This window comes from Amyelois transitella, chromosome Z (assembly GCF_032362555.1).
Source record: "Amyelois transitella isolate CPQ chromosome Z, ilAmyTran1.1, whole genome shotgun sequence".
Classification (NCBI taxonomy): domain Eukaryota; kingdom Metazoa; phylum Arthropoda; class Insecta; order Lepidoptera; family Pyralidae; genus Amyelois; species Amyelois transitella.
The window spans coordinates 10,440,626-10,458,344 of NC_083535.1; the positions used below are offsets into that span (position 1 = coordinate 10,440,626).

The 17,719-nt window shown below is 34.9% G+C and overlaps 2 protein-coding genes across 4 annotated transcripts in view; one reads left to right on the forward strand and one right to left on the reverse strand.

The window, feature by feature from the left end:
• The window catches only part of LOC106133961 (epidermal growth factor receptor), a 91,224-nt gene that overhangs the window by 59,524 nt on the left and 13,981 nt on the right, over nucleotides 1-17,719 (forward strand). The window contains exon 1 of one of the 3 annotated variants that reach the window (XM_060953495.1): nucleotides 5,011-5,142. The exons of 1 other annotated variant lie outside the window; for it this stretch is intronic. Coding sequence is in view for 1 of the 2 variants with exons in the window: in XM_013333876.2 (XP_013189330.1) it covers nucleotides 16,804-16,948 (145 nt within the window). In the remaining variant the exon portion in view is untranslated. Of the gene's footprint in view, nucleotides 1-5,010; nucleotides 5,143-16,633; nucleotides 16,949-17,719 lie in introns of those variants that run through there. One more of the 3 variants, XM_013333876.2, reaches the window with a different exon arrangement.
• Nucleotides 657-3,774, reverse strand: LOC106133963 (uncharacterized). Its single transcript, XM_013333878.2, has one exon. The coding sequence runs from the start codon at nucleotides 3,737-3,739 to the stop codon at nucleotides 2,498-2,500; it is 1,242 nt and encodes a 413-aa protein (XP_013189332.1). The 5' UTR covers nucleotides 3,740-3,774; the 3' UTR covers nucleotides 657-2,497.

The window sequence follows — 17,719 nt, forward strand, 5'->3', positions numbered from 1 at the left end:
TTAATTTAGTATTTATAATAATTGTATCAGATGAAAAAGACACTTCGATCTGATTGCTTGTTCTTGTGTTTTAAATGTAAACCATGTCCGTAGCTCCGTCTTGCATTTAACCATTTTCGACCACAAACAGACAAACAGGATCATTTACAACCTGTTTACAAAATGGACACCACTTTTTATGTTCTCGCGTTATCTTGGGTTAGAAGCCTCCTTTTAAAAGCTCCACTCTCGTCTTTTTTGATTTGAAGTACCGCGTCGCGTCTCTTAATGGTGCATGTAAAATTATTAATAATTGCCTCCAAATATATGAGACATTTTCCAGATTCAAATCAGCGTTTCTTAATGTTCTTGGAATTGTTTCACTTAATAAAGGGATGAACAAATTTGTCTCAAGACTGGGTTTGAGGTACTACGTATAAAATTTTGTTTAAAAATTCTCGTCTATACTCAAATTGTCAGTTCAGTTCACGCGTTTAGTGAGTGACAAACAAACACAAGTTGAACTCGCTATTCACCTTTAACTCTTGGCCTGTATTGTCTCAAATATTAACATGCTTACGGTCAACAAATTTTACAATTCTAGACTCTTAAACAATATACAATACAAATTTAATTTCTTTAACTTTTGTAACTGAAATTTACAACAAAGTAGCTTTATTATATACATAGCTAAGTATTTATTTGGTAATTCTTATCTTTAACAAGTCTTTTGCCCGGGGCCTAGCTCCAGTGGAACTATCCAGAAAAAAGAATGCTTTGGCTCGGTCTACCCCGTAACAGATGAAGATGTTATACATATAAGTAGGTATATTTGTGTTATCCGTCAAACAGGCACTTCCAATGCATGCCGTTGCTGTCATGATATTTAAATTCAACTCCGACACAGTCGCTACCGATATTCGTTCGAAACGTAAACCAAAAAAATATTTCATATACATATGAGCATTTTTTAAGCGAATTTAAAAGTACTTTTAGGAAACCAATGTGAGTTGAATTCGTAAGTGAAGATATTATTTTGATTTTGCTCATTTTAGTGTAAGTGTTATTTTACAATGTCTCTAAAACTATGTTAGAAAGTACACAAAAACATTAAAGCGCTTAAAAATATAACTAAAAGAGTTAACAAATATGTCACCAAACAGTCTTTTGTCAGCAAATAATGGCTAATTGACACTTTTTTTCGTGCTTTCTATTCTAACAAATAAACGTTACACGCACGTTATTTCGGTGCGCACAAAACGTTATGTGCATAGTGTATTGGAATGTTCGAGTTTATAATGTTAGAGACGTGTGTATGTAGTTATATGTAGTGGTATGTTTGTTCGAGCGGGCACGGACCACTAGCCATTTAGACTTTTGTCGGCTAACAGTCGGCCAGCATCGCGATAATTAGTTTTGAGCCTCTCGCAGTCACGAGTCAGTACAGAACGCTTAGGATACAGAAATAATGTTGTGTCCGAACGATCTAATGACATGACGGGTTAAGAATTTGAGTCCATACTAATATTAAAAAAGTAAGAGTGTTTTGTGTCCTTCACGTCAAAACCAGTGAACAGATCTCCATGAAATTTTGCGAACACAAGGAGTACGGTGGACATAAGATACTTTAAACGCGGGTGGAGCCGCGGGTGAAAGCAAGTACGTTCATAGTTGTATAAAGGAGCTTAGGAAACATAGGTACATAGAAATAGGATATCATATCAGACTAATTATTCTTATTATTATCGGAACAAAAATAAATATTTAGCAAATTTCAGATCCATTTTTAGCCCTATAAGATGCCGCGTGGTTTCCGGCACTTAAGAATAGGACCACTCCATACCTTTCCCATGAATTGCGTAAAAGGTGACTAAGGGAAAGGCTTATAAACTTGGTATTACTCTTGTAGGCGATTGGGCTAGCAACCTATTTGAATCTCAATAACATGATAAAGCCATATAGCTGAACGTAGCCAAATCTTTCAAGACTCTGTGTTGGCTTTGTTTACCCCGCAAGGGTCTTAGACGTGACTATATATATGTATATGAATGAATTATATTAATAAAATAAGGCACACCCCTGCATCTCTAGTGAGGACGCCATCAGGATAATGGCAAGAAAAACAAGTTGATATAATAATATTAAAAATAAAATTGTCGATTCCCGTGAAGTAGCTTTCCTTCTGTTCTCTCCATGTTTCCGTGTTGAAACCTCCAAGACATTCCTATATTCTGTCGACTCATCCAAAGGCTTATCTGTAGCGAGATACAGGTGTTTTAGAGTGGAATTTCTTTACAAATTGGTTCGCGAGCCTCTCTTTGCGATATATTAATAGTATTATTATCTTCAAAAGGAATGACGGCCGTTTTAGATGAGATAATCGTAGTCAAATTATATGAGAATACCCAAACTAGCTTCAAAAAAATTAAACAATGTTTATAATATTAATAACAGGTAACATTTACTCGTACACAATATTAATTTTCCGTTACCCAGTAAAGCTGAAAATATTATGCTATTAAATCAAACCCATATCCACTGAAATTCGTACAGCATTAACTAGCCACAGTTTATCATCACGACATTCGATAGGAGTAAGTTTCCACAGATCTTCCAGAGGTATTTTGTCGTATCCAACGAACTTGTGCTCAAACTTTTCCAAAACGTCACATTTTTCACTCACTAACAAAGGTATTGAAGTAAGAGCTGCCAGAAGTCCAAATTTACCATACTTCTTCAATTCATCATTCAAAACAGGCCAGGAACATACGACATTCTCATTGAGTCCCATGTCACGCAAATAATATTTCAAAAAATTGTAATAAACTTTAACAGCTTTCTCAAAATCTTCCTTCTTTTGGACCAAATTACCACATAGTATGATAAAATAGGACAAATCCAGTGCTACGGATACGCATCTGAAAGCTTGGAAATCAATAGCAACTGTCAGTTCTCCGGAGTAAAGGAAGTTAGGAGTCCAGGCGTCCCCATGATTAAAAACCGCACGTTCATCACGATGTGCCGTCAATTGAATAAGTTGATCATAAACATTATGGGATACTAATTGCTCAAATTTCTTATAATAGACACTAGTTGATGGATCTTCAAATTCAGCGAGTACTTCGCGGTCGATTTCAATGGCGTTATTAAGGTAAGTTACATACCAGTCTTTGTTTTGTTTATTATAGTATGCTTCAGGCAACTTATCTGCTATCTTATTAAAAACTTCGGGTTTAGTTTCTCGCAGGGCCATAGATACTGCGTGGATATGGGCAAGGGTTTTCAATGTAGCATCGCGCTCATCTTCAGTTGGCCTATATGTCAAAGATTCGCAACCATTTTCCGCCAGATCTTCTATTATAATGTAGTCATTTTTGCCATCTACATAGCTCCCGTAGCAAACTGGAATACTTCTCTGCAAACTTTCTTTCGCCCCCAACGACTTCTGCACAGCTGCCATTGCAGGTAAGATATTGGTGTAAAAGAATGCTTCTCTCTCGAAGAAGGTTTCTGAACAAATGATGGATTTTCTCAGTAGAGGATCATTGATTAACCCCTTGGCAATGAACGAGGCTTTATGATGTTGTCCTTCTACTGTGATCCGATAGACAGCGCTAATCAGACCCTCCCCGGCCGGAGCTGCGCGCTTCACCTTTATAGACATCACATTGTCTGCACTTCCAGTTTTGATTCTAAAGGCATTCTGAATTATTTCCTCAGTAAGTTTATTAGAAATGCAAGATAAATTTGCTAGAACCATGGTGTCAGATGCTGTGACTAAATCTTAATAGTTTAATTTCATGCAACCATTTATATGTTTGAGAATATTGATTCAAAACGTTGTTGTATTATGATAAGCTTTATATTTATTTATCATTTAAATAAATTTATGTAACAGGTACTATCAGTCAGTCACTACAATCAGTTCTATCACTTTTATTTATACACTATTATTTGGTTTATTCATTCTTGATCGTTGCTGGGCTCCTCCCCAGAGAGAACTCCATCGGGACAGACAGGTAGATGACAAAGAATGTATTTTCCTTTCAAACAAGTAATTTTGCCAGGTTACTGATAGGTACCTATCGATAGGTATTAGGGTTTCTTGAAAATATCGTTAAGCTATGTAAACAACAATAATTGTTCCACGAATTTAGCATACTTAACTAAAAATATTTATGATTTGCCAAAATGTTTAATACTGTGGTGACATTTACGTGTCCACACAAGGAAGCACAAAACGGCAGTGCAATCCTTATTATCTCAAGAATGCGTTCAAACGCTTAACTACGCGTTGATATTTTTTTTAATGACAGTAATATGCAACAACTCACAACTCAAAGTTACCCTGTATTTGCTGAATCCTTATACTACAGCCCTGTGGCTTGGCCAATGTGTAAGCGGCCTTTAGTTAATTTGTATCCTAGGTTAAGAACCCCAATGAACTCGTGACTCCAAGTCTCGGTCCGTCACGAAATGCCTCCGGACGGACTCAAATGCTACCATTTCTTATCCAGCCCTGTACCATATTATTTATTATCCCCGCTACAAACTTGATTCGGGAAATTGTATTCTAGTTCTTTTGTTCTTCTGTTAGAACACGATTGGCTTGATTCGATTGGTTGCTTTTTTCAAGGAGTTGGAGGAGTTGAATAGTTAATTCGTATGACTTGATATTCCCACAGGAGCAATGCGATATAATGCTAGTTATAAAACCTAACATGTTGTCAAAAATACTTTTTAATACATAACAATTACGGTCTGTTAAAGGGTAGGTTACCTATGAACAATACTTTTTTCTTTACTCTTATTATCATAATGGTGTAATACGGGCAAAAATTCCATCTTGGCTCGTCCCGGTCGTCCTAGATGATGCAACTGATAACATTATCTTTACTATCTGGACCGTATTTACTAATTTAGCAAACAAACGTCTTAGTACTCGGCAAATAAGAGATAACAAGGAAAATATTTGAGAAGACTTCTTATGATAAATTATAGATAAATCTTGAACGGCTGGTAGATTTTCGACGTCAAGCAATGTTGTGAAGCCAAAAGATAGGACAAATTATTAAGTGATTGATTTATTAAAAGAAATAAAAAAACAATTTGAATGTGATTTTTTAACGACTTCAATTATAATTTTGTAATCATCAAATATAGGTAAGTATTACGTCTAGTACTACCTTTTTATTTATTATGGTATATAATACATAAGTATGGACGTAAGAATTGTTTTATTTAATTCTGCATAAGTATAAGAAGACTTACTTATGTCTTGCAAAATAAGATTTATCCTAAGATTTCGTACTTTATCATTATAATCGTAATAATAATCGCATAAAAAGTCTAATGGCGTTTTTAGGGAAATCCAATCTTAACCTATATACCGCATGAAACTCCGAAGCCTTATCTTGAAAAGAAATATTTCATCTTGAAAAGTATTTCGATATTTCTTGAAGCTTATATACATTTCGCTTTATAAGCGATTTGTTTTAGTCTTCGTGTTTACTTGCAGTTTTACCATTCCATACCAAGTCTTCGGAAAATACACTCGGATTGCGTTTTGCTTTCTTTTTTTTAGTACTGACTGTCCTACGACTCCGTTCGCATGAAAAATAATCTATGTCCTCCGTACTCCACACTATAATTATGTATGCAAAAGTTAACGCTGTTGAAACATGGACAAACAAATACTTATACAAAGACACTTTCACATTTGCAATGTTAGTATGGATTGGTAAGCTACAAATTTTCTTTGAATAAAAATTCCCTTTTTATTAATATTTCAATTTTGAAAAGTCCCTTACTATGAAACCGTGTTCGCTCATAATCTTTACCTTAAAAAGTTTTTCATAAATACCCGTGGACTCCAATAAGAAATCTGATCATGCCTGCGGACTGGTAGTCGTGGCAAGCCCATAGCACGCCGCAAGCTATATCCCAGAAAATCTGCCAAGATTATGGGAACAAAGGATAAGGATAAAATAGTTCACTCTAGTGTTGTCTTGGCGCCGTGTCGATATACTAAATTCGATAAAATTTGTTCGATTTAAATATGTAAAGAATTGTGCTCGTAGTAAGACCGTATCTTTATCTTATCGTGTTAAAAGTGCATTATAAACAAATAGTCGGTATTTATTAGAATCACATCAGTAAATCAGGCCATCGTTACCACTATAAATTCAAATTAAAACTGAATTAGTTTCAAGAATTTTTCATGAAACTACATAGATTGGTGATATTAAAAATACAGCTAATTAGTGTAAAAAATATCTCAAAAAATTCTTAATTTTACAACGGGCGTATGATGTCCATAAAACGTTTACCTTTTATTTCGCATCCTTAACGATGGAAGGTTTTAGAGCTGTTGTAATATTCCAATGGGTTATAAAGTACCCTCTTACCTTTATTAAAATAGTATATTATAAAAACTCTGTCTATCTTGACTGTCACACATTATTGAATGATATTAAAATGATGTAGGTATGATAATAATTCTTAACTATAGTATACAAGTGCATAATAGTAAGTCAAATCAGAAATGTAAATGATTGTAAACTAAGAATGTATTTAATTTTGAAATTTAAGATTAAATAGAGTCTAAGGCTATTTTTATAAAATAAAAACTCGATACCAAACAACATAATTTTGAATGACAATAAAAATTTATACAATGTCTCTTTTACAATTATATGCAATGATTTCTCTGCAAGAATATATATTTATAAGTTATTGCCTTTTAAGCGGCACTGTGTCGATATTCGATAGATTCAAAGCGCATCACTTAAGTTATTACCCGCTGTAAAGGGAAGCTACTAAAATAATTCCATGTTATCCAGTATGACGATTCGCGTTGTAATATCTACGGCCGAGCCGGGGGAAAATATCTACTATAGCCCGTAAACATCACGACTATGTACAAACTCTTTTTATTTTTTGACATCTAATCTAACAGATTTTGTTTCATTTAAAACTTCACTGCCAAAGTTTATCATAGATGCCTTAATAGTTGAAGAAGATAGATATATATTTAAAATAAGAATTGAATCCTTTTAAGACGAATAATATACAGTACAATACAAAGTCCAAGATAAAGAAATTCCTCATATTTCCAGTAATATATTGTTGCCTCAATATATACTTACCATTGAAACCAAGAAATATGCAATTAAGTAAAGTTATTTCACTACGCATGAATGAATGAGTTAGCAATACGAGCTATGCAGGAAATATCTTATATGCAATTAAATATTGTTGGTTTACATTTAAATACATAAATATCAAAGTATTTAATGACGTTCTTAAATGGATTCTAGAGTGTTTAACATTGGGACATAGTAAGGTTGCGATGACAGTATCTACGATATTATTAGTTGGTCATATTTATTTTTTAAGTTATGGTGTACTAAGTTGAAAAATGTAGGTCGAACCAGCGGCAATATTCTTCTATTTCATTTCATAACACAGCCTTTATCAAAACCACTACCACCTTTAAAAATCTTGATCGCATATTCCGCAATCAACGTTTCCGGCTACTGGTGTTACCTGAATTAATTAGTATCTTACAGCAAGTAACAAACTGCCTAACAAGCTATAAAACATGCGGATTATTGAAAAAGAATAACAACAAAAAGGTGAAACAAAATGGCCGACATTACCTGCGCGCGCCACTTTACTTTTTTTTATTATAAAAGGACCGGGCCACGGCGTCCAACAGATAAAAGCCTGTAGTAGACACGAGTAAGACAAAAGCGGGCCGTGTTGTAGTTTATTTTTGATTTTAATCGTCCATTTTGGTCGGGCAGCACTGTAGCATAGCAGTTTTTATTTGAAAGATTTATTGGTTTTCGACAGACGAAGACCACATACTACTGCGCTTTGTGATACGGGTTAGCACTTTCTTTGCTTGTACTGTCGAGACGACAATGTTGGAAGATTTTCCGGAGAAGGTCGCATATGTTGTATACATGCAGATCACATAACTTGTATTGATTTAAAAGTGTTTTCCAAAGCACAAATTAATTTAAATTTAAAACTCCCTACAAGTCTAAGAAGTCTACTGACTACCACTTAGTTTAACTTTTCGTTAATTTAGCTATGCTTTTCAGAAAGGGAATGATGTCATCCTTATATCGACCATAGTTACAAATTACAAAATCAATAGGTTCAATATATTCTTCGAAAAATTATAAAATTTAATCCTAATTTGTCTTGATTCTATAAACCTTAACAAAATGAACTACTATGAGTGTCCATTAGAGATATAAAAAAGCATCACATCATCGCTCCCACAGCGCGATTCGCGTTTAGATTCCATTCGGGATCTCAAAACGCAAAAAATCCTTTTGTCCTGGGCGTGTGAATACAACCAGGCCTTTGTTCGATCAATTCGTATGTCAAAAGTGCATCTGTCTGCATTATTATAATTTCAGAGCTGAATACACCTCTATCTCCAACACGCGATCTTCAGTATGATGGAGAGCATCAGACACCAGATTTAAAAGTTGACTTAGAGACAAACAGCAATACACTGTGACGTGCCAAGTTTTTGTTTCATCGGGACAGTTATTATAAATCTTTTGTTTTGAAATTCATTATAGCTGGCGTTTTTCCGAAATGTGTCCGGAGCGAGCCCTAAGGCTCACATTTAAGCGAGATGCTTGGAATATTTCACATTACCATGTGAATTGTTCCTCGGAATCACATGCAACTGGATGCATATCTCGGGGCTGCAACGCATTCTGTACAATCTCGACATTCGTCTTGTTCGTTTTGAATATTTTAAGAGATAACAAGAAATATAAATATTTCAGATGAATCCTTTAGAACCATTGTGCGTGTTATCTGCGAGACACGATGAACTCTTACTTAATGCATGCAACTTTAACCTCAGTGTGATTTTAACATATTTATAGATAATATTTACTTACTATATTACATACATACATTAAATCACGCCTCTTTCCCGGAGGGGTAGGCTACATCTTTCCACTTGCCACGACCTCTGCATACTTCCTTCGCTTCATCCACATTCGTAACTCTCTTCTACTATATTTTTTACTGAAATTTACTGATACTATAAGAAAGTGAAAGAAAAATATAGTGATATGTTCGTTAAGAAATTTGAAGCGTCAAACACATAAATATTTGATAGGTGTAAAATGTCGCATATAAATCTTCGTCCATTGGCCACACTTACATAAAGTTTACATTCATGTTGTTAGCTAAATATTCACTAAAGTTATGCCAATCATCTACTTAGCTAGTCCGTTTCTTGTACTTACTGAAATAAAGGTAAACAATCATAATACGTCCTTTTGTTGAAAATAGACTTTAAAATTAATTTACAGTCTAAATAAAATCAGCAGTTTTAATTTTAATAATAACTATACTTTATTATAGAAATGTTTTTTTTTTTTACAAAAAAAAGGTGTTATTATCAAAAACGGACTTCAATAATGATCTGACAACATTCAACCGTATTAAACTGTAAGCTGTTTTCATTGTTCTTGATTTCAATAAAACTTAAATGATTAATATAGACAGTAAGACATGAAATGAAATATTTGTACGTTTGCCACGAAATATGGCAGTGACTAGCGGCAGATGGCTCCAATTTTTAGTAGAAGGCGTTTTGGATGTTATAAAATAATATTTTATTAGAACGCATGCCTTCATAAACGAAACGGAACTTTATTGACAATGTTTTAAAGTTGTAAATGCTGTACTTTTTACAAGTTCGCATCGAAGCAGGCTGTATATTACTTCGGCCGAATCCCAGCCCCGTCACAGTTGGATACAAACCAACCTGAAACCGAAGAATGCATTTTTTATAACTACATTTTTATAATCCGCCGCAATTATCAAGTTTCATTGTTTAGTTTTACTACATTGGGTGTTCCATGTAGTTCCCAAAACTTAAGAATGGGATTATTCCAATTCTATCCTATAAAAGGAGACTAAAGTAATAAGCACTTTCACCTATTTCAACAACTTTGTTCTCAAAGCGAAGAACTGTTAACAGGATTTACGAATCAAACAGGAGTTTTTTCGTAAAACCTATGCAAAGGAAGGAGAAACTAAGAGTGACTTTACTATCCATCCTTATATACACATATTTTAAAGGAATAATTTAGTAAAATTTGAAACTTGTATTTTACTCATATCAACTACTATCTACATACCTAACTACTCGTACACTTAAATATTAATTAGCGATAATTTAAGGAATAATTTTGTTCAATTAATTGTTTACAAGCGCCAATATAAATAACTTATATCATTAATTTTACAGTTCAAATGACATCATTAGGTTGTCGAAATGTTGCAAGAATGTAACTAATTAAAGCACGGGCCATCTTGACAACAATTTTTATTAAGTGAGAATTTGATAGAAACATATGGTGGAATTTGAATTTATTCTATTGCCATAAATATGACTTTTTAGAAAATCCTACGTTTACCGGTTCGAATGATTTCTATGAAGGAAAACATTGGTGTATAAGTACCTAAGTAGTACCTAAGTTTTATCACAATTTTCCTAACTTTTTCAATCTCGTTCTAGAGAATTATAATTCAAATAGTGGCTGGTTTCTAACCCATCGCCTAAATGAAGACCTAAGTTAGGTTTCCCCTGATGGACTTTAACAATCTGCGCAGGAAGAGAACCAGCTGGATAGACTTTCTTTTTTCTTTGCTACCAGACCAACATGCAAGCTACATATATAATACTAACCCACAGTACCGCACTGCACATACGCCGCAAACCAACTAAAACATACCTAAGCCTTACACCTGAAACCTATACCACCACAGATTGCTACAACACAACCACCTCAGTACAAGCAGTCAACATTAAGGCACGGACACACAGCGAATCTACGTCACTTACCTGCCGTTCACAATACCAGAAATCAAAGGTCCATTGTCTGAACACAATACCGTCAAGTGGCTGTGAGCCTTTTGTTGATTTTTATGCACCCGCCGGCGAGACGCCACGCTGCCACGTCAAAATTTAACATTTTTTGGTATTTTAACATCGGAATCCTCGAGTTGTCTTGTGTTTCGAGTGTAAATATGTATTAAGCTCGTAAATGACAGTTTTTTAGGCTAAGACAAGGTTCGAAGAATGGGCTGAGATTGTGTAAGTGTCAAAAAGATAAGCCGTGTATTGTATTAGTAATATAATTAGTTGGCGCTAATTTCTTAGAAATAGTCGTATCTATTTATATGGTTTTACAAAACATCAATTACTAAGTCCTCTACAATGAACTTAAATGACTAACACCCGTCTCTCTCTAATACTAGCGTATTTCTATGGCTTTTCATTTAACCAAGGTAGTTAGCAAAGATTTCCCATTTAATCTCTAAAAAAATTCCCAACATATTCTAGTCCCTAAAAAGTGACTTTTACCGTTACGTAACTTTAAACCTAAATATTGGAACAAAATCACTTTAGTTGGAACTGTGCTCACAAATTTTAATGCCGTTATGCCTTTAATCGAATATTACGGCTAAGTACAAGAAGAGTGATACTTTTCATCGTCAGAACCACTCGGCACATCTCTCAACATCTTAAAAGCTAACAGTTTCAAAACAACGCGCTTTTGTACAGCCATTATTCGTGTCACGAAACGAAATTAAAGCCCTATTAATATTCTGGACGCACGGCCCTTTGGAGAATTACCTAATTGTATCGATCCTTTTTGTTGGTGGTCTATACAAGCGATCGGAATAATTATGTTGGTGTTTGCAGTGAGAAAATCTACTGTTAAATGCTTGTTCTATCGTTATCAACTAAACGATTTTATTGGAAACAGTTTGAGACGCGATATTGTTTTTAAGAAAATATTATTAACAAGTATTGTAAGAACAATGTATTATGCCGTACAGTTCTCGGCAATTAGAATAGAACCACTCCATCCCTTTCCAATGGATGTCGTTAATGTCGACTAAAGAGAGTTTATGGGTAAGGTTCCCCTGCAAAGCTTGCGGTGGTCAGACGGGAGTAACTTTGTGTAAAAACCAGACCTTCCCAATCCAGGATCGTTGTAATAGGTTTCCACGCTGGTGTGAAAGTGAAAAATAACCTTAGTGTGAACAGCTGATTATTGTCTCGTGCAAATTGTAAAAGTCAATCGAGGGAATGGCTATTAAATTTTAATTCGCTTTTTAGTTAATGGGCTAGCAACCTTTCACTACTTATTTGAATCTCTTAATTTCATCCTCTCTAAAGAGGCCAAACTAAACATTTACGCTATGTTATGTTCCCAAAGAGCATGCTAATCATCGACGTGTATGAAAACGCTTACACGTTGAAAAACTACCGAACCTACATATATTGCTTACGGCCCTAATATTCGATATAAAACTTGGTCCTTCGGCAGGATAGACTCGAAACAAATGATTGGTATCTACTTCCAACTGTGAGTTGGTCGGTCGGGTCCTCACAGCGGGATTTCTACGCTACAAATTTTTGATTCTTACAAATCACTTCTTCGTTAGGAAACCAAGTATTTTAGATATTTATGATTAATTGCATTGTTATGGGCACAGACACGCAACTGCCACATTAATTTATTAAGAAAATAGAAACAAAATCAATACGGTCTGGAAGATTTAAATCGATAAAATATTCTTAAAATTTGAAACGAACTTTATTATAAATATGTTAGTTTTTGAACTGATAGACTGCTGTGTCCATTTTAGTGTACGAACATAGTACTTTTTGTCAATTTTTTGAAAAGTACCCATTATGTTGTTAACATGCACTGCATTTTCCATATTAATGTCTAATATACTCGTAGTAACTTTATATTCACTTCACCAATGATCTTATCTTAACTTTATTAGTAGAAATTATTAAAGGATAACTTTCATCTCAAAAAAATACTCACTGTTATCGTAGGATTTGCGATAATCGTTAATTTTAAATATTTGAGTGAAGCCATTGTTTGTCATACAACACTAAGCAGGTAAACAGCCCTAATGGAGTTTTGAGTTAACCTAAGCGCAACTACTTTAAGAAAGATTCAAGTAGGCTTGAGGTTTCGAAATCGACTTCTGCAGTGAGTCACGGCTGCAGACAACCATTTAGATCCGATGGTATTTATATGAATTTGCATACTAAATTTACAACACAAGTATCGTGTATTATTTATGACATACACATAATCACATCTTTATGCGTTACGGGTTAGGCAGAGCCAACATTCTCGCAAACGGGGAAAGCCCAAGTTAGGCCATCGCCTAAATAAATCTCAAGTTTATTGGTGTATTCCTAAGTCTAAGAAATAGATGGGCCTATTTTTAAATGCCGGGGACCACACGATATATATTATCTTACGGGATAGACACGGCCAAAAGTCTGAAAAAAATTGAAATTAATTAAGAGTAATTAATATTTCAATATTTAGATCTTTATATTATATGAGTGGGTATAAAAAAATTAAATTTATAATTTACGAAAATCTCAACACGTTTAAATCTTTTTACAATATTTAAAAACACGAAAAGGCCAAATAAGGGTATCATAATACCATCGAGAGTCGTGCTATTCCAAGCGCAAATAAAGTTTTGTTCGTCCTATTGTAGTTTGGAGTGGTAGCAATTTTTTAACAAGAGCAGCTTACAAGTTGTTACACAAATACAGGATTATAGTCCTTTATTTGAAAATAAAAGCGAATTTACTATAAAAAATACATAACAGTGTACTATGTCTAAATTTTACACCAATTAGTTTCATAATACATACATACGCTAGACACCTATGATATGATTTTAAAGATTTTTTTTAAATGTTAATACGTTGCTAGTTTTTACGCTAGGCTTTGCTCCCATGAGAATTTCTGGAAAATGGAAGTCTGTGTTACCTACTCCTAGAGGTTTTTTGAGTCTCTATGAGAAATATCGTTAAAATCAGTCCGCTACTTTTGAGTTTATTCATAACAAACAAAACTGATAACAATATAAATCATGTTTCTTAATTTTAGTTTTAGTATTGATAACTTACAAAAAATTAAATCACATTTTTGAGGTTCGATTTTTCACCTAATGAAATCCCCTGCCATTTTTTTTTAAATTTTTATTAACAAAATATAGGTACATTTTAAAGTTTTATTACAGACACCTAATCAAAGAGTTCTATATATAATGGTCAATTCTGCTCTAATGTAATAGCATCTCTGGCAAGAATGCACATTGAACGGAACATTCACTTAGTTACCCCATACATCGATAAGTAACCCAATACATTTCTCTCTCAGTTCATTTTAATCAAAGCTGCGCGTTGTTTAAAGGAGAAATGGACTAAAATCATCGCGATATTTTAGCTTTAGAGTGCAATATAATAATAGTACGAGACTCGACCCGGCTAGTCGACTTTCGTAAAGACATCAACGCGCGCGTGTAAAATATAATACGAGTATGTTAGTATTTCTGGTACTTGGAATTTCTAATTTATTATGTGTTGATATGTTTTCGTCTATTTCTATGATACAAAATAGAATTAGGATGACTAATTACTATTTTTTTATTCTGAGTTAGCCTCGAAATAAGTTTGAGACTTGTGTTACGAGGTACAAACTCTACGGTACAATATTTTTTAATAAATGCTTGAAATTATGTAGATAAACGTTGTCTTTGCCTACCCCTCCGGGAAAGAGGCGTGATTACACTTTGTATAGACAAACATCCAAGACTCAGGCAAATCAGAGCAAATTCGTTTCTCATTATGCCATGGCCGGGATTCGAACCTGGGATCAACTGTGTCACAAACAATCACAGTATCGCATTACATTACGCTGCATAGAGGCCGTGTCTTGAAATTGTAAGTTCAAAAAACAGGTTTAGTCCAACATAACGTCTTATAGTAATTATTGGGTAAAATGTAGATATATATTCATTTGAAATGTATAAATTATTACTAAAATTTGATTACAAAAACTTACATATATAGTGTTTTGGTAGTGTGAAACACAGCCCACCCAGAGCGACCGCTTATATATCGCAGTATCGAATTAAATATCGCTCTAATAAAAAGTACTCGATTACAGACGGAACCTTTATTATTTACTTTATTTAAGAATAGTCATTCATATATATAATCACGTCAATATCCCTTGCTGGGTAGACAGAGCCAACAGTCCCGAAAATACTGATAGGCCACGTTCAGCTGTTTGGCTTACTGATAGAATTGAGATTCATATGAAGTGACAGGTTGCTAGCCCGTCGCCTAAAAGAAGAATAGTCAAGTGTGAGAAATCAACACAACTCGATGTGTAACCATGACCATATGGGTAAGGTAGCCCTGCAAAGGGTATAAAACCTGACTTACCCAATCTAAGATCGTGATCAAAAGGCGCTCTGTTAAGAGATGTGAGGATTTAACTGTGACTAAGGTCAGGAGGAAGAAGAGGAGATCAAGTAAGCAATAGAAAAGCACGGACATTGTACAAGAGTCGTCTAGTAATCGTAACTAAACTATTAAAATAGAGAAACGAATAGCTTTGCATATTTGTTTGCAAAAGGCAGTAAACGTGAAGACTCATAATGTTCAAACTATTTTGCGGTTCAGCTTCCTAGCCTTGCACAGTGGGTTGGCAATAAGAAATAACTATATTATATTTACTGTTAAACATAAATACGTAGTAGCCTTTTCGAGTTGATGGCCCTGTCTACCCCGGTAAGGACGTGATAAATGTATGCGTAGTAAATTTCCGTCCTTACATTGAACTGCTATAATTTTCCAATTAGGCGTCGCGACAATACCACTAGATTTTTGAGTTTTACAAGTTTTCTTCCTATATTTTGGTCATAGGAAGATTCCGTACAGAAGGTCATCATAATACCGCAAGCTCAAGAATATGATAATTTTATCTAAAATTTATTACATAGTTGTTTATTTATATGTTATCAAAAGCATCTATTGGAGTCAAATTGAAGTAAACTTCTACCCCTTAAGTTAAAAAGAGAATGAACAACGTAGACGATAAAACTTGTAGCGTAATAGTAATATGCCCTTCAGTTTTGTAACTCGGCTTTTACGACGTTCGGGCCGCGACCGTACCTGCGTCCTTCTGCGTTTACCTGTGCAGAGACAGGGCAGAGGGCCACAGACCTTAAAGTCTCTAAGACATGACTCTATTTTATTATTGGCACAGGTAGGTACTTTAAAAATTGAATAAGAAAGCCATATTTAAATATTTTATTAGTAATATAGAGATTACAATTAAACCAAATTAAAGCTAAAACTACTTATAAAAAAGATGACTGCAAACTAAAATTTACTTTATAAATTGTACAGTCCCTGCATAGCATCAACATGCGGGAGTGTGCCTAGAAGGCAAGGCGAAAAGTGAATGTACGGTAGTTATAATGAGAGTACTAAGTACTCGTAATTTTAATTTCGAAATATACAAGTAATTCGTAATTCTATCGGAATGAAAGACGCATTTATTGTTAAAAATTAAAGGTTCAGCAGCAGCCGCGGCAGTGGGTGGCAGTATCATATACGCAGACAAAAAAACGTATCATGCATACATAGGATAAGAATGTGCATTTCAAAATTAGCATTTAAAAATATAATAATATCAGCCATATTAATCGTACCGTACATTTCAACGAACATCAAACAACTAGCTCTATACAATACCAATCCACGATTCCCGCCTAAATTAAAAAAGCTGTCATTTCTACGCGCGGTAAAGGCTGTGGTTGCGCCCGCGCAACCAGGTATTCAAACCGGGCGGGCCAGTCCAGTACACGATGGAAGTTCGTACCGGTCGGTCGTGTGTCGGGCTACGTCGCGAGTGATGTCGCAGCATGAGTGCTGCGCGTGCCTTCTTGTGGTGCCTCCTCTTGTGCGCGGGAGTGGGTCTCAGCGACGGCGCCGAGCGCGCCCGCCATCGGAACCACGTCAACCATGCCGCATCACGACATAAACACTCAGAATTCGTTAAAGGAAAGAGTAAGTGCCACCCACTCTTTCGTGGCTCATCTACGCTCTCTGGAATACTCATACTGTGACCATAACTGTATCACTCGGATCGCAATGTTGGAAAATTAAACGCGCCGTGACCATAAAATACCTCCATAAAACTTTAAGAAGTAAAGTCGTTGTACGAGCTAATCGCTGGAATAAAATAAACAAAGCTTATCTCGAACCAACAAATGCGGCCTTATATAGCATGGAAGGCTCGCGCTCCGTAGGCCGCGACTACGTAACGTGCTGGATGCCGCGACGCGACGCAAAGTCGCGCTCAAACAATTAAATCTAATTTTATGACAATATTTTCCTAGTGCGAAAGGGATGCAATGTGTCCTTTTGAGATGAAAGCCTGTCTCGCAAGGCAACTTGTACTCTTTTGTGAAACAATTCAAGCTTCAAGTCTCTTTGTGGTCTCAGCTTCCTTTGTATTTAAGATTCAATGCACCGTATTGTATTTACCGTATTCCATGTTTTAAACATGTCTTGGTGTTCATCAGGTTTTCTTCAAATTATTGTTAAATTTGCATGTACAAGTATGCCCCAGACATTGTTGCTAATTAAAATTATTTAAATGTATACTTGGGATCACAAGTCAAGTAAAACACTTCATTGATTACAATGTAAAACCAAAATTCAAATATTTGAATATTTCAAACTCAAAAGTGAGCTTGTTCATGTATTGGTGATATTTTAAGCAAGACAAAAGTTTATGGGTGACGTCGTATTGGAAATGAATTTTTTGAAGCGGGG

Excerpts from the sequence above, each read along its gene's own strand:
- LOC106133963 (XM_013333878.2), bottom strand. The coding sequence starts at position 3,739 with ATGGTTCTAGCAAATTTATCTTGCATTTCTAATAAACTTACTGAGGAA.